At 36.3% G+C, this 21,677-nt stretch overlaps 9 protein-coding genes across 9 annotated transcripts; 6 read left to right on the forward strand and 3 right to left on the reverse strand.

The window, feature by feature from the left end:
- Positions 1-21: 21 nt before the first annotated feature.
- On the forward strand, positions 22-405 carry GCK72_019784 (uncharacterized protein; the record flags this gene model as incomplete). Its single annotated transcript, XM_003098526.2, has 2 exons — positions 22-127; positions 176-405. 2 exons carry the CDS (start codon positions 22-24, stop codon positions 403-405), a joined length of 336 nt encoding a protein of 111 aa, XP_003098574.2.
- A 94-nt stretch (positions 406-499) lies between these two features.
- Positions 500-1,536, reverse strand: GCK72_019785 (uncharacterized protein; the record flags this gene model as incomplete). The annotated part of the gene is made up of 3 exons (XM_053733225.1): positions 500-748; positions 797-1,454; positions 1,502-1,536. The coding sequence occupies 3 exons, from the start codon at positions 1,534-1,536 to the stop codon at positions 500-502; spliced, it is 942 nt and encodes a 313-aa protein (XP_053582138.1).
- A 1,854-nt stretch (positions 1,537-3,390) lies between these two features.
- Positions 3,391-4,728, forward strand: GCK72_019786 (uncharacterized protein; the record flags this gene model as incomplete). Its single annotated transcript, XM_003115976.2, has 6 exons — positions 3,391-3,595; positions 3,641-3,783; positions 3,828-4,040; positions 4,085-4,266; positions 4,313-4,428; positions 4,481-4,728. The coding sequence occupies 6 exons, from the start codon at positions 3,391-3,393 to the stop codon at positions 4,726-4,728; spliced, it is 1,107 nt and encodes a 368-aa protein (XP_003116024.2).
- A 288-nt stretch (positions 4,729-5,016) lies between these two features.
- GCK72_019787 (uncharacterized protein) lies at positions 5,017-6,387 on the forward strand (the record flags this gene model as incomplete). Its single annotated transcript, XM_003115855.2, has 6 exons — positions 5,017-5,084; positions 5,151-5,293; positions 5,344-5,480; positions 5,527-5,739; positions 5,793-5,977; positions 6,024-6,387. 6 exons carry the CDS (start codon positions 5,017-5,019, stop codon positions 6,385-6,387), a joined length of 1,110 nt encoding a protein of 369 aa, XP_003115903.2.
- A 226-nt stretch (positions 6,388-6,613) lies between these two features.
- GCK72_019788 (uncharacterized protein) lies at positions 6,614-10,510 on the forward strand (the record flags this gene model as incomplete). Its single annotated transcript, XM_053733226.1, has 13 exons — positions 6,614-6,675; positions 6,729-6,871; positions 6,916-7,049; positions 7,096-7,311; positions 7,378-7,559; positions 7,608-7,723; positions 7,772-7,991; positions 9,110-9,199; positions 9,278-9,420; positions 9,512-9,603; positions 9,651-10,039; positions 10,090-10,205; positions 10,251-10,510. The coding sequence occupies 13 exons, from the start codon at positions 6,614-6,616 to the stop codon at positions 10,508-10,510; spliced, it is 2,163 nt and encodes a 720-aa protein (XP_053582139.1).
- Positions 10,511-10,722: 212 nt separating this feature from the next.
- On the forward strand, positions 10,723-12,037 carry GCK72_019789 (uncharacterized protein; the record flags this gene model as incomplete). The annotated part of the gene is made up of 6 exons (XM_053733227.1): positions 10,723-10,784; positions 10,842-10,984; positions 11,038-11,120; positions 11,165-11,553; positions 11,608-11,723; positions 11,778-12,037. 6 exons carry the CDS (start codon positions 10,723-10,725, stop codon positions 12,035-12,037), a joined length of 1,053 nt encoding a protein of 350 aa, XP_053582140.1.
- Positions 12,038-12,254: 217 nt separating this feature from the next.
- Positions 12,255-13,575, forward strand: GCK72_019790 (uncharacterized protein; the record flags this gene model as incomplete). The annotated part of the gene is made up of 7 exons (XM_003116641.2): positions 12,255-12,313; positions 12,356-12,498; positions 12,544-12,623; positions 12,672-12,884; positions 12,936-13,114; positions 13,162-13,277; positions 13,328-13,575. The coding sequence occupies 7 exons, from the start codon at positions 12,255-12,257 to the stop codon at positions 13,573-13,575; spliced, it is 1,038 nt and encodes a 345-aa protein (XP_003116689.2).
- A 790-nt stretch (positions 13,576-14,365) lies between these two features.
- On the reverse strand, positions 14,366-19,588 carry GCK72_019791 (uncharacterized protein; the record flags this gene model as incomplete). The annotated part of the gene is made up of 14 exons (XM_053733228.1): positions 14,366-14,613; positions 15,989-16,086; positions 16,130-16,308; positions 16,360-16,572; positions 16,622-16,716; positions 16,768-16,910; positions 16,957-17,034; positions 18,218-18,458; positions 18,512-18,627; positions 18,676-18,854; positions 18,901-19,110; positions 19,159-19,253; positions 19,336-19,478; positions 19,530-19,588. The coding sequence occupies 14 exons, from the start codon at positions 19,586-19,588 to the stop codon at positions 14,366-14,368; spliced, it is 2,097 nt and encodes a 698-aa protein (XP_053582141.1).
- Positions 19,589-20,664: 1,076 nt separating this feature from the next.
- On the reverse strand, positions 20,665-21,377 carry GCK72_019792 (uncharacterized protein; the record flags this gene model as incomplete). Its single annotated transcript, XM_003115990.1, has 4 exons — positions 20,665-20,880; positions 20,926-21,087; positions 21,174-21,251; positions 21,297-21,377. The coding sequence occupies 4 exons, from the start codon at positions 21,375-21,377 to the stop codon at positions 20,665-20,667; spliced, it is 537 nt and encodes a 178-aa protein (XP_003116038.1).
- Between the last annotated feature and the right edge of the window lie 300 nt (positions 21,378-21,677).

Consider the following 21,677-nt stretch of genomic DNA (forward strand, 5'->3'; position numbering starts at 1 on the left):
GCCAGTATCAGTATTTTCAAAATGAAAATAATTTTGCTCTTGATTGCTTTCTCGATTCTGGCCACAGAATGTTTTATTATACTGAAAGAAGGAAACACTGATGCTGGTGGATTTGTGCAGTGTTGCGGTAAGATGATTGAAGACAAATCGTGAGTATTTACAAGCTCATTTTCAGGTATCACTCCTGCGGTCAAGACACTGAAATTGAGACATGGAGAAGATCATCGTGAAGATCGTTGTAAATGCAATTGTGGACCCGATGAAGGAGACGGACCACATGGACACGACTTTGTTGTTGTATATAAACACGGAGATCATTCTGGTGAAAACGGATGTAACTGTCGGAAGGAGTGTTCAGGGAAAGATACTGAGCATCGTGGAGGAGATGGACCACATGGACAGTAAATCTAAAATTGTTTTATTTGTAAAATATTCATAAATCAAAACCGTTTAATAACTTTAAATAAAATTTTGTGATGACTTTCAAACCATAAAGCTATCAAACAATTTGTGCATCATCAGGAACACGGCTCGATTCCATTCGGCTATACAGAACATTATCAAGAAAAATTATGATAGAATCGACTTTCTTGGGATCTGAAGTTTTTAGAAACCATTGTCTTCGTTTGTGTCCAAGTTGGTCAGTTTCTCCTGATGGAAATCCGTACAGCGCCTCTATAAGTTGATCAATATCAGCTTCCAGGAATCGAAGTTGGATGAATTCGAAGTTCGAGGACTCTCCTAGGGACTGGAAGACATGAAACATCAACACAAAACAAACTTCAAGCTGATATACCTTTTTCAGTTCCATAAACCACTCAAAAGAAATTGATTTCACTGCTACTTGCACCGTCCTAAATCCGACTAAACTCTCTACCATCGGCTCTATAGCAAAGCCCAAAATAGCCAGCTCTTTTGCTTTCTCATATTGCATCGTTTTCACAATTTCTTCCATGTCCAGCAACTCCTCCGACTTCTGCTGATTTGGTTCTTTTGCATTATTTATTGTCAATCTCCTCAGTGATTCTGAGCAAATATGAGGGAGAAGTTGAAGAACTTGATATCCGTCGGTCACCGTTACGATGAAACTATCGACCTTCAGAAGGCATTCTCTTGATTTAAGAATTTCCTTCAGTTTCTCAAATGTATACTTTCCGCATTGATTCAGTTCTCTTTTCTCGTCGAGTTTGAATAGCATTACAACGGCCAATTCATCAAGAGAAGACGACTGGTTGATCAAAACAGTTTGAATGTGTTGACAAGCCACATGAGCAAAATATGAATTGTTCACAACTTCAGAGTGTTTTTCCTTTCCTTGAAAAACTGTAATCGCAGATCCATCTGGATGCTTCTCGTAATCAATGGCTACTTCTTTTTCAGGAGAAGCCAAGAATAGAGAAATGTAGTCAGAATAAAGGCGGATGTGAATTCTGGTTATAGGCTGGTTGTTCAACCTAAAACTGTTGAAATTACGACTCAAATTAGGAATTTCAAAACTTACAATGATAAAATGTCAGTTTCTCCCAACGACTCCATAGAATTTTTGTTTTTTTTTCTGAAAAAATGGAGAAAATAGTTTAAAAGAAAAAGTTATAAAATCATTCAGTTCAAAGTTTTCTTTGAGAAGAAGCGGCGGGAGAAAAAGCAATGGAGGCAACAAGAAAAGTGACGAGAACTTCTCTTTCTGTTTCGTTGGTCGACCGTCTAAATGATTTTTTGAACACTGATGTAAAAAGGTTGGAGGACAACACGTAATAAGGCGAATAAATTTTTGTATGATCGTGAATTAGCATGATTTCTGAAAAACGTTCTTCAGGCACGCCAGTTGATTTGTGAACACTAGTCTGTAGTAGACCTCTTTTTTTTTAATTATTAGTCGGGTGACTCATATTTTAAATACCAACAAATATGAAAAGTTTACACGACACTAAATTGGCCGATGACAGCAATAAAAAAGGGGAAAACCATTTCTCTCATTCAAAAAAAGATCATCATTTCTGTCTACACTCAAACCACAAAATCCGATCAACCGGAGGAAATGGTTTTTTGGTTCTGATGGATTTTTGACTAGTTAGAATTTTTTGAGTTTTGCGGAGGTGTGTTATTTTAATTGGTGTTTTTTGTTAGAGAGTAGATGGTTCAGTTTCTGAAATAAACAGATGAGATCAAAATTTCACTTTCAGAAAAACTGGAAACAAGTTTTGCAAGCGGACAAATAGACGGAATCTTAAATCCCAACTTTTACTCAAATATCACATCCGAACATGATCAAATATTTGAATGTGTTCCGTTGACATTTACAGATTGTTAAAAAGATGCGTAATACTTGATCGAAAATTGAAAAAAGAAAAATCATAAAAATCAGTGGTACTTCGTTCTTGATAAAGAAGATACTGACTGATAATTAATGACTGACTTTTCAAATGTCAGATGTTGACGTAACTTTCTGAAGCCACGTCACCTCTTTCTCTCTCTTCATCTCCATTCTACTCACTATTTCTGACTAACCACCTGCAATTTGTCTCTCCCTCTAATCCTCTCTTTTCATTTCAACTCCCTTTTCTCTCTCTTTGTTCATATTTTACGACGGAAGAAATTTGTTTGCGTTTTCTATGTAGACAGAGAGACCCAGAAGATCAAAAGGTCTCTTTCTTGTTGCTCCCTCTTTTTTCGGGATAGACAGACAAAAAGTACATGTGACATTATGATGACTATTATTATTTGTCACTTTTGTAAACACTTTTTGATTTTAATAGTTTTCCGTGGAAACCCCCTCCTTTTCCATTTGGTTTTTCTCATTTCATGGTTTTTGTAGTTTTTGGAAAAGTTCTTTGGCATCTTGCAATACTATAATGTTTCATTCTCCACTTCTTAACTTGAACTTCCTAATTGTTAATTATCTTTCTGATCCTCAAAATAGCAAATACATTCTCTATTTTTTCTATTCCAGACACCTTTTTTTGCAAAATGTATCCAGCAAAAACTTGGCAAACATTACGAAATCTGCCATAGAAACCTTCTCTCCACATCAAAAATCACACCTGTCTGAAAATTATTTCCCTGAACTTTTTTCTGCCAAATCAGAGATCTCTTTTCAACATTTTATTTGGTTTCCTTTATCTGGCGTCACCTCTCAACCCGAAAACTTTCACTTTTTGATCTAATGTGTTGTGGTGTGATGTTTGAATCTTTTGCTTTTGCTCCGTTTTGCTTCCTAGCAACAATTCAATAAGCATGTAGACAGACGAGGCAAAGGCTAGTGTTTTTTTCCATGGACACATAACGTAGACGTTGGATTTATGTATTTGTTTCATAGCTCAAACAGTTTACTCGTTGTTGCTTGAATTCAGTTTTCATTTCTGCCAGAAAAATTGAATTTCCAGCCAATCCATGTCTTGCCACGTGTGTGGAGCACCAGAGGCTGAGCCCCATTTTGGTGGGATGTCTTGTAGAGCCTGTGCCGCATTCTTCCGTCGTTATTTTCACTCGAAGAAAGCTGTGATCTCATGTACTTGCCAAATCAGATTCCAAAATAGTCATCCGTGTAGAGAGTGTCGAATTCAAAAGTGTCTAGATGCCGGGATGACTCCGGAAAGTGAGTTTTATAAGATGAAACTACTTTTCGAAATTCTCGTTCCAGAAGTTCAACACAAACGAGAAAAACATCCACAGAAACCTCAGAAACCACAAAAAGAGGTGGAGATTCTTGACATAACTTCCACCTCATCATCTTCATCATCTGCTTCTCAAAGTCCACCATCTCTCCCATTATCTCCAATACCAGTAAGTAACTCAATGCTTGTAAGTATGTTTTCATCTTCTTTCAGTTCCAAATCATACCTCGAGACAACTCCAACATCTCCCATGTCGTCTCAAAATGGGTCAATGTTCAAGGAAGAAGAAGTCAATTGTATGGAAGACGTCTAGATGAAGTGACCTATTATGAAATGTGTCTCGCAACAAAAATAGACGTCGAAATTATGTGGAGTGTCATTGAAGTGATATTTCCACAATTGCATGAGCTCCCTACTTGGGACAAGGTAATCGCTCTCTATGTTCCTGTTTATTTACATTTGGATTCTAGGGCGCTCTCCTCCGAAATTTCCATCCCAAGTGGTCTCTTCTAGTCTCTTCTATTGATTTTGATAAGAATCGTGCCGTTTATGAAGGAATCTGCACACCAGAGGACTACTGTCAGATGGTAATTAAGTTCTGGAACTCCTCAATGTACGAGAATTGTGAAATGGAGCCCAAGGAGATATTGAGGTTAGCCTTGACGTCTTTGAGAGTTTACTTATTGGTGAGTTTTTAGAATATTCGAGCCATTTCTCCGCTACTACGCATTCGTCTTGGCGCTGCCAATCTGTGAGAAAAAGTTTAATGCAGTGGAGTACATGGCAATCGCTTTGATGATATTTTTTGATGGAGGTAATAAAGGGAGAAAACTGAAACTCAACCTAATTGTTTTCTTTCGTAACAGCACACACGAACATCAGCTCGGAATGTGCAGACCTCTGTCATAATGTCAAAAATATTGTTCTTCGAGAATTACGTGGATATTATGCTGATAGAAATGTGGAAGAGATGAGGTTCATTGAAACCATTGATGTGCTACAGTTAATGCAGAAAGGAGAATCAAAGTTCCAAGAGGAACTATTGGTGTGCGAAATGAATAATGTGCATATTCATGATGATTATCGGTTGATGATTAGAGAACATAATTATTGAATCCGTTTTTTCATGTAATCGAAAACAATATGCTTTGTAGTCTCTAGTTCAACTTTCAAAATGATCTCAACCCCTTCAATATGAATTCCAATCCCTCTGCATCTTTCCTTATGAATAAACCCTGCCAAAACGGAAAAAATATTATATACAAATTCGTAAAGAAATAATAAATTATTTGTATCACTAGCATTTTTACTGTTGTGTTGAAAGGTTTTCAACCGAAATCCTTATTTCCAATAGAATTTTTCCATAAGAACTATATAATTTCTACAGTATTCAAGCTTCAAGATGTCAACGTCATGTAGAGTGTGCGGTGCCGCAGATTCTGAACCACATTTTGGAGGGATAACTTGTAGGTGAGTGAGATCTTTTGGATTTTATAGCCCTCTTGCTGCTTCAATTGAGAGAGTCACAAATTACAGAGCCTGTGCCGCATTTTTCCGTCGTTATTTTCACTCGAAAAAGTCAGGTGTTTCGTGCACTTGTCGAACAAGATTCCGAAACAGTCATCCATGTAGAGAATGTCGGATTCAAAAGTGTCTAGATGCAGGGATGAACCCTGAAAGTGAGACTTCGTGCATTTCGGGTATATATTAACGTTGAGGTATATTTCAGAAGTTCAACACAAAAGGGAGAAGCATCTTCAGAAAGCACCGAAGCAACAGAACAATATGGAGGTAATTGAAGTGACAGCATCATCTTCGTCTTCAGGATCACAGAGCCCATCATCTCACTCTTTGACTCCAATTCCGGTTAGTGAGACTAACTAGTAGATGAAGTTTCTCAAATCCATTTCAGTTTCAAATAACCTCTCGAGATAAATCTAATATCTCCCGCGTTGTCTCTAGATGGGCTGATGTTCAAGGAAAGAGAAGTATGCTTTATGGAAAACGACTGGACGAGGTGACTTACTACGAAACATGTCTAGCCACTAAGAATGATGTGGAAATTATGCTTAGTGTTATCGAGATGATATTCCCTCAACTGATTGAGCTTTCCACTTGGGATAAGGTAAGTTGAAAAGTTTCAGTTTTTTTCCCTCTTCACTTTTGTATAATTTCTAGAATTCTTTGCTGAGGAACTTCTATCCCAAATGGGCACTCTTGGTAGCTGCAATTGATTTTGAAAGGAATCGGGCGGTCTACGAAGGCTATTGCACAAGTATTGTTGACTACTATGGGATGGTTATCAAATTCTATAGCCAATCGATGTACGAAAATTGTCAAATGGAACCAAATGAGATCTTGAGGTGGGAAAATCGTTCATTTGAGTTTTCACATAATGTGATTCTGCAGAATTTTCGAACCGTATCTCCGATATTATGCATTTGATTTGGCACTGCCGATTTGTGGTAAAGATTTCAATGCAGTGGAGTATATGGCAGTTGCTGTAATGGCGTTTTTTGATGGAGCACACACGAACATCAGCTCAGAATGTGCAGAACTCTGCCATAATGTCAAAAATATTGTTCTTCGAGAATTACGTGGATATTATGCTGATAGAAATGTGGAAGAGATGAGGTTCATTGAAACCATTGATGTGCTACAGTTAATGCAGAAAGGAGAATCAAAGTTCCAAGAGGAACTATTGGTGTGCGAAATGAATAATGTACATATTCATGATGATTATCGGTTGATGATTAGAGAACATAATTATTGATTGATATTATTATTTCATCTTTCATACTACTCACGGGTTCTCCTAGAAACAAATGAATATATTTTTACTATCCTTCTTCGCTTATTTAATCGGTTTTTAACCAGTGCCTAAATATTTGACAGATTAATCTTAATTTTAGAAAAATTTTTTAATTTAAAAATTTTTTAATTTCTGACAGATTAATCTTAATTTTAGAATTCTAACTTTTCCAGGTTTTAAAATGAAAATGTCGTGCCACATATGCGGAGCATCAGAGACAGAACCTCACTTTGGTGGAGTGTCATGCAGGTAATTCAGATTATCTTAATTTGATTTTCATTCCCCACCTTTCTATTTTGCAGCGCTTGTGCCGCATTCTTCCGTCGCTACTTCCATTCCAAAAAGTCAGTGGCATCATGCACTTGTCAAGTCAGATTCCGAAACAGTCATCCTTGTAGAGAATGTAGGATTTTGAAGTGTCTGGAAGCAGGAATGAATCCGGAGAGTTAGTTTTGTGAGATTATAATTTTTTCGAAATTCTGTATTCAGAAGTTCAACAGAAACGTGAAAAGCATCCACCAAAGAAGAGGGTTCTTCAAGAGGAGGTTTCAATGGTGGCCTCAACTTCAAATAATCCATATATTTCATCAAGTCCACCATCTCTTCCGATGTCTCCGTTACCAGTGAGTTTTGAAACTTTTTATTCATGGAACAATGACCTCTTTTCAGCTTCAAATCATTCCCCGAGACTCTTCAACAATTGCGTTGACAGCTTTGAGTTGGCAGAAAGTGCAAAACAAACGGAGTCTGATGTTCAATAAAACATTGGATCAAACTAATTACTATGAATTATCATGCATCATGAGAGAGGATTGTTCGATGGTTTGGAAGATAGTGGAAGACTTGTTCCCGTCTGCCACGTGGAATTTGAGAAAGTTGGATAAGGTAAGGAGCAAGGGACTTGACACCAAGTGTAAGAACTGAAATTCACAGAAAATTACTTTTTTTCAGGAAGCCCTTCTCCGAAACTTCTTGCCGAAATGGTCAGTGTTGACGGCTGCAATTGACATGGAAGCGAATGTACAAAGATATTCGAAATTCAATAATTTAGAGGATTGTAAGAGGTTGATAGTTAATTTTTATACGGATTCAATTCCGAATCGGTACCGAATGACACCGGAAAATATATTAGAGTGAGAACAACTGAGATATGTAAGCAGTTTCAACAAAAAGTGTTTCAGAACATTCGGTCCAATACTAGCCTACTATGGGCAACATGTCATCCTTCCAATACATGCAAAAAGTTTAGACAAAGCGGAATATATGGCTCTTGCTTTGCTTATTCTTTTTGATGGAGGTTATTCTGAAAGGTTTGTGATACAATAATTATTATACTTCGTTGCAGCCTACACGAACATCAGCGTGGAGTGCTCTGAAATGTGCCGAAATATCAGAAATCTGATATATCGAGAACTGAAAGGATACCAAATGGACAAGAACTACGATGAGATGCAGTTCATAGACACTTTGGATACGTTGAGTATGGTTGAGAAAGGAGAAAGAAAGTTCCACGAGGAGTTGCTTATTTGTGATATGCACCATGTGCATCTACATGATGATTATAGGTTATTAATGAATGAGTTGAATGGTTGAGCATTTATTTCATGCATTATGTAAATAAAGAGATTTTAGAATTTTGTAGATGTTTTATGATTGCATGTCCAGCAGAGACCAGACTTTCATTTGGAACAAACCACGAACCATCCGAATTGAACACACTTTTATAAAAGTGTATTACGTATCTGTTTCTTTTTAAAAGTATTTCTTGGGTTTCACGCTCTAAACACGTAATTTCAAGTAGTAGTTCTGGCGGATCGTTCTAATTTGATTACAGATATTGATCTGTTGACTTTCTTTTCTCGGCTGGCTACAAAACACGCTTTTCACCTATTCGAACTATTTTCCTGTTTTCAGTTGAGACTCGAAATTTTTTGAGCTGATAAAACATTTCGAGCAACTAATTGTAATCCAATATTTCCTGTTTCCAACTTTTTGAAATTCGACCCACGTCATCTAAAATCCTTTACGTACTCTGATTCTTTCAACCATTTCTCTAGTTGTCTAAATCTACACTACTCCTCTTTTTGTTCTTTTTTACGAGGAGACAGAGAAATGACGGAAACTTTGTTTGCCATGTGGTCGCAGAAATAGAGGAGAAAATAATCAAAAGGTGTATTCCGTCTTGTTTCGATGCACTCGGTTTCCTTTTTCTGTTTTATTCATTCGTTTTTTCCTGAAAAACTATTCTCATTAGAAAACCTAGACACTTTTTGGACTAGCAATTCTAAGGACTGCAAAAATGTAAAAAGTATGTTATTTGTAACCTTAAAAAAATTATTCATGATACTCAAAATTCCTAAACTATACAGTCTGATTTCCATTTCTTTGTTGTAAAAGTCAATTAGAGTTCAAGTGATTTTTTGATTTCATAGCGTTGTGTGGTCTGACCATTGAAACAAATTCTATTTCAACGGGAGGCAAACAAAAAATACATTATGCTAGTCCGTCGAGCGGCAGGGCAACTTCTGCATAAACCGAGTGTAGTGACTACCATGACAACAGTAGACAATCGTATGTTATATAATTTCAAGAGACAGTGAGAATTGTATCAACCGGTCACAAGTCGTTTTACTCTGTATTTGATAAGATATTTTTATCGATACTTAAATACATTTTTTTTCAGATATCTTCGTCCCCTATCTAGTCAAAAGATGACTTGCCTGGTTTGTGGATCCCGTCAGTCCGAACCCCATTTTGGTGGCAACTCTTGTCGGTAAATAAACCAACTTTTCTCATAAAGTTCTTGAACTTTTGTCGTCACTCCAACCTATTCAAAACTCTCAAATTTCAGTGCATGTGCTGCATTCTTTCGCCGTTATTTCAACTCAAATAAGTCAGTCATCGTTTGTATATGCAAAACCAAAAAAGTCAACTCTCATCCATGCAGAAGTTGCCGAATGGCGAAATGTTTTGCAATTGGAATGACACCTCTAAGTAAGTGATGATGAGTTTATGATGTGTAGAACAGATGTTAAATGTTTTTGTGAATGTTTTACAAAAGATTCTCTACGTACAAAGTTTCTAGAAATCCATGGACAACGAGATCCGAATGGCTCATCTCCGAGAAAACTTGAAAAATCAATTTCGCCGCTTGATCTGAAATTTCCAACCTACACAGTAAGTTCTTAATAATTCGTTGTGTCATTTGAATCCTACATATTCAGACTCACATCTCACCCAGACACACTTCTAACATCAGTTTATCTCTTCCAAATTTTGTTGAATACGAAAAGAAAAGATGGGAAATATTTCAGAGACCTGAATCGATTGGTCTCTACAAAGCCACATCATTCACAAAACAAGATTTTGATATAACGTGGGAATTTGTCAGTGAAAGTTTCCCAGAATTTCAAAAACTGCTAGCAAGTGATAAAAAAGCAATGTTGAACAATTTCTTGATAAAAATCTGGAACATTGAGCCAGTGATGGACCACGTAGCAGAACGGGTGAAGTACGAGAAAATGAATGAAGAGGAAATGATGACCGTCGCTTTTCCTATGTACGACGGAAGTTTTTTGGAAGGAGAAGAGATGGGAAAGGATGAAATTTGGAGGTAAGTCTAATAAATTACACTTGTTTTGCTCGCATCACTCTTTTTTTCAGAACTTTTGGTGTTCATTGGAACCGTTATTTTTCTTTGCTCATTGACCCACTAATCACATTGGCTCTAGATAAAATGGAAATGATGGCAGTTATATGGATACTATTCTTTGATTATGGTTAGTCTATTCTACTTTTCAATCAAAAATTCATCTAATTTTCAGCCTACATTAATATCAGCCAAAACTGTTCCGATTTCAGTTGGAACATGAGAAAAGTTATACTTCAAGAACTCAAAAATTATGAACTGGAAAAGAATTTCACTGAGGAACAAGCACAATCTCGATTTCTGGAAATTCTAGAAATCCCATTGATAGTTGAACGAGGAGAGAAGCAATTCCACGAGGAGATGATTCTGTGTGAACTTTATAAGCTTCGGATGCATGATGATTTCAGGGTGATGATGAAGAAACAAAGGATTTGAAATTCGTATGATATGAACTGAGTTCTATATAAAAAAACAAAATAAATCAGGCTAATTTATGCTGATAAACTCGTGTTTCCCTTCGTTTGTATTTCGCTATTTCAATAACTATGGTTGACATAACCATATTTATATTTTTTAAATTTTTTTTTCTGATATGACACTAATTCTTCCCTTTAGATCTCTCAACTCAGTTTTTTTCTCAAAAAACCATGACTTGCCTTGTCTGTGGCTCCCGTCAATCTGAATCACATTTTGGAGGAAACTCGTGTCGGTGAGTTTTCTTTAATCTGAGATATCAAACATAGTTTCAAAAATGCTGATATTTCAGAGCATGTGCCGCATTCTTCCGTCGGTATTTCAACTCGAAAAAGTTTATAATCAAATGCTCTTGCAAGTCAAAAACTATCAATTCTCATCCATGTCGAAGTTGTCGAGTTGCCAAATGTTTTGCAGTTGGAATGACACCTCAAAGTGAGTGGATCTAGGGAATTGAAGAGTTGAGTATCAAGTTTTGAAATTTTGAGAACTCTGCGGACAACGAGACCCCAATGGTTCTTCAAATAGGCTCATCGCTTCAGCTAACGAAAACGTCCAGCTGGCTCTCACAGTAAGCATTGCAGTAAATTTCACAGGTTATAATTCCGTTTTCAGCCCTACATTCCTCCAAAGGACACCACAAACATCACCTCCACTATCTCCAATTTTTCAGTTTTCGAAAAGAAACGAATCCACATGTTCTCATCTCTCGGACTTCAAAATGTTTATGCCATTACAAGCCTTACTAAAAATGATACCTTGTTAACTGAGGACCTTGTAGCCGACGTTTTCCCAGATTTTGGGAAGTTGTCTTCAAGTGATAAAAGATCTTTGATAAATGGATTTGTATTGAAATTATGGCAAATCGAGCCAGCATTGGACCACGTGGCAAATCGAGTAGAATATCGGAAGATGGAAGAAAAAGATATTCAGAATATTATATTTCCGTTTTTCAATGGAAGTTTCATGAAAGGTTCTGAGTTGTCAGAAAATGATATTTGGAGGTGAGTCAACAACATTTCCTTACCGTAAACATGCCTCCTAAAACTTCTTTTCAGAATTTTCGGTCCTCATTGGATTTATTTCTTCGAAAAAGTCATTGAAGCTATTGTTTTCCTATCTCTGGACAGAATTGAGCTCATGGCAGTAATCTGGATATTGTTTTTCGATCATGGTATTATATACTTGTCACTTAAATACCTACTCTCATCAATCTTTTTTCTTTCAGCTTACATCGACATCAGTTCGAAAAGCATTGATCTCTGTTGGAATATAAGAAAAGTGATACATCGAGAGCTGAAAAACTATCTAATGGAGAAAGTCGGAAACGAAGAGGCTGCTGCAATACGTTTCATGGATATTCTGGAAATACCAATGATAGTGGAACGAGGAGAGCAGAAATTTCTGGATGAGTTTATTATATGTGAACTGAATCAGATAAGAGTACATGACGACTTCAGAGAAATTGTTAAGAAACAGAGGATTTGAAAATTTACAATATTGACTGAAAACTACAACATCTATGGTCTGGAATTCGTTTTTCTAGTTTTATTTGCTCAATGTACAACTTGCTGATAAATGTTTCTTCTTTTCAACATTCTGATTTAAAATTTTTATTGGTTGTTGCATGCCAATTTCTTACATTCAACTTTACTTTTCAACTGTTATTTTCCTATTGCTGGCAAGCTTTTAAAGCTTTAAAGTCATGTGTCTAGTCTGTGGATCTCCAGATGCTGAACCTCATTTTGGTGGGATCTCATGTCGGTGAGCAAACACTATTTGGTTTTAATTTCCATGCTATTTCAGTGCCTGTGCTGCATTTTTTCGTCGATACTTCCATTCCAAAAAGGTTTTCACCAGATGTACATGCAAAACAAGAGAATCGAACTCTCATCCGTGTAGAAATTGTAGAATAGTGAAGTGCTTTGCAGCTGGAATGAAGCCAGACAGTGAGTTGTCCTCTTTTTCAAGACTTCAAACAAAAAATTGTTCAGAAGTGCAAGCTACTCGTGATAAACATTCAAAGAAATCTCTGGAAAACTCACCTACCGGCACTCTTCCGTCCTTGTTATCTGTAAGAGAATATCTTCATAATTTTCTACATTCCGATGGTTTTTTCCAGGCCCGAATAGTATCCCGGGACTCGTCGAGTCTTACTTTCGCTACGTCAAACTGGCGGGAGTTTGAAATATTGAGAGACAAAATGAATGGAGGAAAGATCGGATACATGAACATATTCCAATTGAGTAGTACAGTAAGACAAGACATTGAATTGACATGGAAAATGGTCTACAATTTATTCCCAGCGACAGTGAATTTGGAAGATACTGATAAGGTAAATTAATTTATTTGGTGTTCACTTTTTTCTTAAAGTATCGATTTTCAGTCAGCTCTTCTCCGGAACTTCCAGTTGAAATTATGGCAAATTGAGCCAATTTTGGAAAATATAGAAAACGCGGAGAAGTATGCAATGATGGATGCAGAAGAATTTGAGAATCTCATTGTACACTTCTACGAAGGAACTTTCCCAAAGGGACAAGAATTGTCGAAAACTGAAATTTTGAAGTATTTTTAGAACATCGTGATCTGAATTCTAATACTCAAACGTTTAGAATATTCCAATCAATCTGGATATATTATTATACGAAAATGGTGTTGCCAATAGTTTATATGGATTTGGAGAGAGCTGAGTTGATGGCGATCATTTGGTTACTTTTCTTTGATAACGGTAAGCATTTTATTGTAAAGGAAACGAAAGGAAATCATTTCCGATTTCAGGATACACGAATATCTCTCCGGACTGTATGGAAATGTGTCGAAATATTAAGAAAGTGATTCTTCGGGAACTGAAGAATTATCAAAACGAAAAGGATTTCGATGATATGCGATTCATTGAAACAATCGAGACATTACAACTTATCGAGAGAGGAGAGAAAAAGTTTATGGAAGAAATGATGATTTGTGAAATGTATAATGTCAGAATACACGATGATTTCAAAGCGATACTCAAGGAGAGTAAACTATAAGTTATGATGGAATGTGGAACTGGGAAAATGTCATTAAAAAATTTTCTGTATTTTGGAACAGTTTTCATAATCAATTTATTTAAAAAAAAAATGAAATAAATAGTGACGTTAAGTCTATTCCAAAAGTATATGCTAAATAACTCTAACTGGATGACTACAATTTGTAATTTTTTGACCCAAACTGCAATGGATTCATAGATAGTAAGATATGTGTTTATTTTGTTTTATGTCATTTATTTGATGAAACTCGAAAGAAAAATAGTGAACAACAAAAACAAGAGAACTACGGGCCCGGTTTTCTATTTCGTCGTCGTTTCCTTTTTCTCTGACGCTATTAATTATTGGAAATGGTTGACTTGTGAAGATGGAGAATTTTCTGAGCAGTGAGTTACTTATCGTAAAAGCTGTATTAGAAGTATCATTTTGTAGAACTTCTGATACATGTTTTATGGCATATATGTAGTACTCTTTTCTCAGATACAAATTTTCAGACCGAGTGCCGTTCTCTCTTCAGAATTATCGAGACTAACAAGTAATTGGAGCTGTTATCCGACCGTTAGTAGTATTAATCGTATCGAAAGAGTATCAGGATACGCTAAATGCTTGTTTTGTTGTTTCGAATGGAATAATTTCTATTCTGTATTTTAGATTACACCATCCACGTCACGGAGAGTCAATTCTTTCATTACAAAATGAACTGTCCAATATCGACGAGTATCTTATAGAAGTCTTCATTTTGATCATAAATGAGTGTTTCAGAATATCCATTTATTCTCATCGTCATGAATCTCTAATATTTATTTTCCATAAGAATCGCTTTGAACTCGTCGTGTAACCTGACATTATGCATTTCACAAATCGTCATTTCACCCATAAACTTTTTCTCTCCTCGATCAATTATTTCTAATGTTTCAACTGTGTCGAAGAATCGCATCTCATCGTAATTCTTCTCGTTTTGGAAGTTTTTCAGTTCTCGGAGTATCACTTTCTTGATATTTCGACACATTTCCAGACATTCCAACGAGATGTTTGTGTAGCCTGAAATGAAAATACAGAAATAATATTTTTTCGAAGTTCAAAAAAACTTACAATTATCGAAAAACAGTAACCATACAGGGTGCGGCAGAATTACCCGCACAAAAGTTTGGCGCCATAAAGCAAGGCGATTGACGCAATTCTGGCGCGCGTATTATTTAAATTTTTGTTAATTATTTCATTTTTTATCATTGTGCCAAATTTCAGATTGATCGGTTTTGTTTTAGGTAAATGGCACCGCCGAGTCCACATCGCTCTTCTATTTTGAACCTTTTCAAAGCAGGAGTCCCTCCGGTTGACATCATTAAACGGCTCGGAGTCCCAAGTAGAACCGTCTATGATTCGATTTCTCGTTTCAAAAAGCTTGGCACGTTTTTGGATAGATGTGGGAGAGGCAGAAAACCAACAGTCGTGACTCCAGATCGGATTAAAGCTGTGAAAGAGAGAATCAGAAGAAATCCACATCGGAGCATCAGAAAAATGGCGAAAGGTATGAAAATTAGTTCACGTTCGATGGGAAGGATTGTCAAAGACAAGCTGAAACTTACCTGCTACCGTGTAAGAAAAGCAGCCATTCTCTCGGAAGCTACAACGAAGAAACGGCTCGAAAGGTCAAAAAAGCTCCTTCAGCGCACGCGCAATGGTGAACACTTGGTGACAGTGTTCTCCGACGAGAAGCTGTTCACGGTACAGGCCGAATTCAATCCTCAAAATCATCGAGTACTAGCTGAGACATCTGAGGAAGCTTTTGCAAACGGAAAGACCATTCATCAAGCTTCTCATCCCGCTAGTGTGATGGTTTTTGGAGCAGTGTGTGCTGATGGCAAGTCACCATTGCTTTTTGTCGATCAGGGAGTCAAAATCAATAAAGAAGTCTACATTTCGCAGATTTTGGAAAAGACACTTCTTCCCTGGGCCCAGAAGCACTTCAATGGACGTCGCTGGGTGTTCCAACAAGACGGCGCACCAGCACACACTGCCAAGTTGTCGCAACAGTGGTGCGAAACCCATTTCCCTGCGTTCATCCCGAAGGACGAATGGCCACCGTCCTCGCCAGACCTCAATCCTTTGGACTACTCCATCTGGGGGGTTTTACAAAACAAGGTCAACGCTAAACCCCACTCAAGTATCGAGGCGCTGAAGAAGACCCTGGTCAAGGAATGGGACGCTTTGTCTCCGGAGTACCTGCGTGCAACCATCGATGCCTACCCTAGACGTCTTCGTGCTGTCATCGAAAAGAGAGGAGGTCGGATGGAACAAGATTAGCTGATAATTGTTGATATGGTCATGAATAAACTTTTTGTTGATTCCCATGGTTTTCTGACTTTTACTTTTTTAGATATAGCACTTATAGCTTGTGCGGGTAATTCTGCCGCACCCTGTATGATAGCCATTAACTCTTCTTTCTCCAGGTTCAATCCAATTATCGGAGGAGCAGTTTTGTTGTAAAATGAATCCCAAAAAGGTTCAAAAACTCTGGAAATTCCTATAATTTTGATTCATACTCACTCCTTCTCACCTCATAATTTCCTTATTGGATAACTCTTTTCCTTCCACAAATGATCCTTTATAAAACGAAACTATCATTTTCTCATACTGAGTATCATTCAACTTTTCGTAATAATCATAATTCTTTATGCAATCGAAAATCGGTGCAATCTGCCATAATTTTGGAATGAAGTTTCGTAAAAGAGCTGACTGAAAATATTAGAATTCGCCGAATATTTTCTCCTGTCAAGATAGACAAACCTTATCTTTTTCCTCCAGTTTACTTGTGGATGGGAACATAATACTGACCATATTCCACGTCAATTCATAATTCGTTTCTGTCATTTTAGTCAATTCGTATATATTCATCCATTCCATTATTCCGCCTATATATTTTTCTCTCATTTTTTCGTATCTTTGCCAATTCGGAATTGCAAAATCTAAGTTTGCTGTCGTTCGTGGGACTATTTGAGTCTGGAAAGTTTCAAGAAAGTTAAATTTGAATTCAAGAATTCAAACTGACAGATAATAATGATGGTGGTGAGCTCTCTGAAGAACTTCCAGACGGTGTCATTGGCAGAAAATCAATTGAATTTCTGTCTCGATTTCCTTGGAGTTCTGAGAATCAGAACTACATTTTTATTATTGGTCAAGTTTTAAAAAACTCACTGTCCGGTGTCATCCCAGTACTAAAACACTTCTCTATCCGACACTTTCTACATGGATGTGATCGTGATTGTCTTTGTTTACATGTACAATTTATATTCTCTTTTTTGGATTTGAAGTAACGACGGAAGAAAGCGGCACATGCTCTGCAAAATACATAGTAATGAGAGATGAGAGAACACTATGACTCACCGACAAGAAGTCCCTCCGAAGTGAGGCTCAGATTCTTCGGATCCGCAGATTAGGCACATGAGAGGAGGGGTGAGGAATCTGCAAACGGATTTATGAAGGTTTTTTCAAAAGTTACGTATGAATGAAAAAGTTCACAAATGCTTACTTTGAAACTTTATGAATTATTTATATTCCAGTTGTCAAAAAACGTTCCAAGATTTGTTTAAATTCCAAATGGTTTTTATTTAGTTCTTTACCTCGAACTTTGTTTTATTTTCCAATAAGAATTGATATGTTTCAATGGTTTAATGGACATGAATAATGTTTCATTGCACCCGACTACTTTTTCACAAAAGCAGAAAACTAATAAACGTTCAAATCAGAGAAAAAACAAAACCAAAAACTACAAAGTAGAGTATATAAACGATATGACACATTGAGTATCAACACGTTTTTCATTTTTGGTCAGCAGTCGAAGAGATGAGAGTTTTAGAAAGTCAGACACACGGGGAGAAGAAGTGGGTTGGAGTGACGTAGAGAAGATTATATCAGTTGGACGCCATATTGATTATGTGTGACTTTGTTTCCATTAAATAGATTGTAAAAAGACCAAATTGAAAACTTGAAACTTAATTGGAACATTTTGAATGCCAAATTTTGAAATTCAATTGGAAAACATCATCGAAATGGAGGTGACATGAATGAGAACGTGATGTTTTGTAAATTAGAAAAGGCATGATTGAGAAGATAAGTACATCGGTTGAAGGTCAGAGGTACTTGTCGGAGATTCAGAAAGTAGATTGGAGGGAATGTAACTAAATTGACTAAAATAGATACATTTTAGGGAAGTTTCAGATGAAATAAGTGTATTTGGTACAGAACTTTGCAAGGAAAAACTAGAATTCATTGGTTTTTGAAGATTCGTTAGTCGTTACAATTGAACTTATCTTTAATATGGAACCAAAAAGCGATTTCTTGAAACAAAGTTTTAGAGTAACTGAAGTCATCTCCTCAAAATCAAAACATTTATTGAAGAATAGAGGATTCGATTTTCTGCTCATTTGTCTCGCCAGTACTACAATTTGTTCTGAAATGCTACTCTCCCGCGGGCATTCAACTATTTGCAACACTTTGTCAATGTTATCAAAAAATTTTCAAGTAAGACCAAAGATTGGCTAATAATAATTTGTATTCTCTCATGAGTGTCCTAATTCAGAAAAAAAACCAAAGAATTCATTGTTTCTCCAGATAAAATTCAAAAATAAATACAATACATCAATACTTGTTTTCCTTGAGAATCGCTTTGAAGTCGTCATGTATCCTGACATTGTGCATCTCACAAACCAGCAATTCTTCCATAAATTTCTGCTCTCCTTTCTCTATTATATCCAATGTTTCGACAGTGTCGAAGAAACGCATTTCATCGTAGTTTCGGTCCGTTTGGTAGTTTTTCAGTTCTCGAAGAATCATTTTTCTGATGTTTCGACACATTTCCAAACACTCGGAAGATATGTTTATGAATCCTGGAACAAGTAGGTATTGATGAATTTCTTCAAAAAGGTTTAATGTAACTAACCATTATCAAAAAACAATAACCAAAGAACCGCCATCAATTCCTCTTTTTCCAAATTCAATCCAACTATCGGAGGGACCGTTTTTGTATAGAATGAACCCCAATATGGTTCAAATATTCTAAAAAATTCTAGAACATATTATAAATATGTTTTCTAAATATCCTACCTCACAATCTCTTTTTTCGTCAATTCTTTCCCTTTCTCAAATGATCCGTCATAAAATTCGACCATCATGTTTTTATGATCTTCTTCTTTCGTGTTTTCATAAAATTCCGGATTTTCTATGCAATCGAAAATAGGTACAATCATCCAAAATTTCATATGAAAGTTCCGTAATAGAGCTGCCTGAAATCTATAAAATAGTTACCATTTTCATATTTTCTGGACTAACCTTATCAGATTCCTCTAGTTTTCTGGTAGAAGGGAACATAGAAATGACCATATTCCATGTCAATTCAATATCTATTTTAGTCAAAGAGGTTAAATCATAAATATTCATATCGTATGTTATTCCACCAACTTCTCGTCTCATCCTGTTGAATTGTTTCCAGTTTGAATATGCGAATTCTAAATTAGATGTAGCTCGGGAAATTATTCGAGCCTAAAAAAAAGAGCGATTCAAAAGTAAACTCTTTCGACGGAAACTAACGGTAAGTAAAGACGGTGGACTGCTTGGAGAGCAGCTTCCAGATGGTATCATTTGTAGATGATCCATTGTGTTTCTGTCTCGACCACCTTGAATTTCTGAAAGCAAAAAATTTATGGGCAATGCCACGTTTGAAGGTTTTTGAATCAACATTTTTCAAAATCTGAAAAAAGAACTCACTTTCAGGTGTCATTCCAATCTTCAAACATTTCTCAACTCGACACTTTCTACATGGATGTGATTTTATTGTTCTCTCTTTACATGTACACTTTTTGGACACTTTTTTGGAATGAAAATATCGTCGGAAGAAGGCTGCACACGCTCTTAAAATGAGTGTATTCAATAGAAAACTGCAAATCAGAAGGTGAACTTACCGACAACAAATTCCTCCAAAATGTGGTTCACCTTCCGGTGCCCCGCATATTAGACACATTTGCTGAAATTATTTAAAGAGTTGAGAGAAAAATGAGTTTTTGAGAGATTTAATCATAAAAGAGTATCAAAAATAGTGATGTGCACAAAAAACGGGTGCCCGCAGCTCAAGGAAATTCAAAAAAAAATCATAAAACATGAATTCATTTTCCGAGTTGTTGACATGGAAACAAATGAAATGACTCATTTCGTTTCTCTTTGTTTTGCAAAGAGGGTGCATTTATTTGCCAGGTTTTATGTGTCTGTTTCGATGGTCAGACAACAGAATTTAGTTAAAAAAAACAACATTGTGGAAAAATAAAAAACTATATAAATTTTTGCAATATTAATTCCTGGAAACATTTTGAAAAAACGAACGACGAACAGAAAAAAAAAGTTCTCCAATGCTCAAAAAACAGACCTTTTGATCTCTATTTGCAATATTTCAAACACTTTTCTTTCCGATCGAAAAGAGAGATTCAGACCGAGAAAAAAGGAGAGAGTGCATATAGACTGAAGAATAGTTTTTGAGAGAGAAAGAGGAATGACGTGGGGTGCAGATGCTATCAGGATGGTCTTTTATTTACTAGCGGTTTTTTTTGGGAGGACAGTTCAACGGTTAATAATTTAATAATTGGCTTTATCCTGTTTCAGCTCAAATAAGTATGAATGGATTTTGAGTTTGGTTGAGTATCAACTTTATTTCGAGAGCAACGAAAATAAATAGTCAATCGAGGGAGTGTCACACCTTATCAAAACAAATTACATACAATTTCTGGCAAAATTTAAATATAATAATAAGAAGACAGTGCAACACCCGAATGTATCTATTTGAACGCAAGACGGTTATAAATGACACACGGGTGTATGTAAACGAAGGATCGAACATTCATTTCACGGAGATGTCTCATGTTGATTCGAGGGAAGTGCCCTTCTCAGTACATAAGATTGTAACAGATTAGAACCAGACGCATTATTTCATACAAGGAAATTCTCTAACTCTTTGTCGGTTTCTGACATGTAAATCAGGAATAAATGTGGTCTCGAACGTTCTTTCTGGATCAAATCACAAAATGTTCATTCACGAACTCATGAGTTCTAGTAACCCATCAAAAACAGGGAATCGTTAACAAATAAATACAAAATAAGAGATACCAGAATTGGGAAGAGAAAACCAAGCGTGAAGATGATTGAATTCTGACGAGTCATTCTGGAAACAAGATAGCTTTGAACTCCGGTGACTTTGTTGTCATTATTCTCGTCGTCGGAGCTTTGATCCACATCGTCGTTAGATTCTGTGCTTTCGTTTGCTACCTGAAAAAACTGAAAACTTCTAAATTATCTAGGACGTATTCATACCAAAGTTTCCGTTTTTCCTAACTCATCTTTCTTTTTCTGATACTCCTCACTCAACTCGATCGCTCCGTTTTTAGCGAATTTGAACATTCCTGGATTGGATTTTTGCAAGAATCTAAACATCATTTCACGGTATTCAACAGTCATAGTCCTTTCTTTACGTTCCTGAATTGCAAAAATATTCTTACTGGAGTTAGAGATGGCTACAGATCCAATGAAGCTATAAAAAGGACTTTCCGAGTCCCACTTACTTCACGCTCCTTGCAAATTAACATACACTCGTTCAGCGCTTTTCTAATGATTTCATTGATTTTGGCATCTCTGAACATCTGAAACAGACATTCTTTCTGAACTTTTATTTAATGAAATCATACCTTGATTTTCAGATCATCACTCAATCCAACATAATGAAAAATTGATTGGAAGGCCTTATTCTTTTCAGCATCGTGCATCATCTTTGAATGTCAGTTGATAGTTTGAATATCAGTAGAAACAACAAAACCGGTAATTTTCATTTCTGTGGAAAAGCTACGTGGCAAAACTGCATTTTGTCATATTGTGATGTTTATTGGTGAGGTCACGAGAGTAATTGAGAGTTTGAGAAACATTTTCATTTTGTAAAATAAGTTTTTTTAAGTATGAGATAATCCACGGAACTGTGGATCTCTCATAACACTATTTGTAATCTGTTGCGATTTGAGAATCAGAATATACAGCGATGAAAATGAAACACAATGTGCTCAATATGTAGACCG

Source organism: Caenorhabditis remanei, chromosome V (genome assembly GCF_010183535.1).
Source record: "Caenorhabditis remanei strain PX506 chromosome V, whole genome shotgun sequence".
NCBI lineage: Eukaryota > Metazoa > Nematoda > Chromadorea > Rhabditida > Rhabditidae > Caenorhabditis > Caenorhabditis remanei.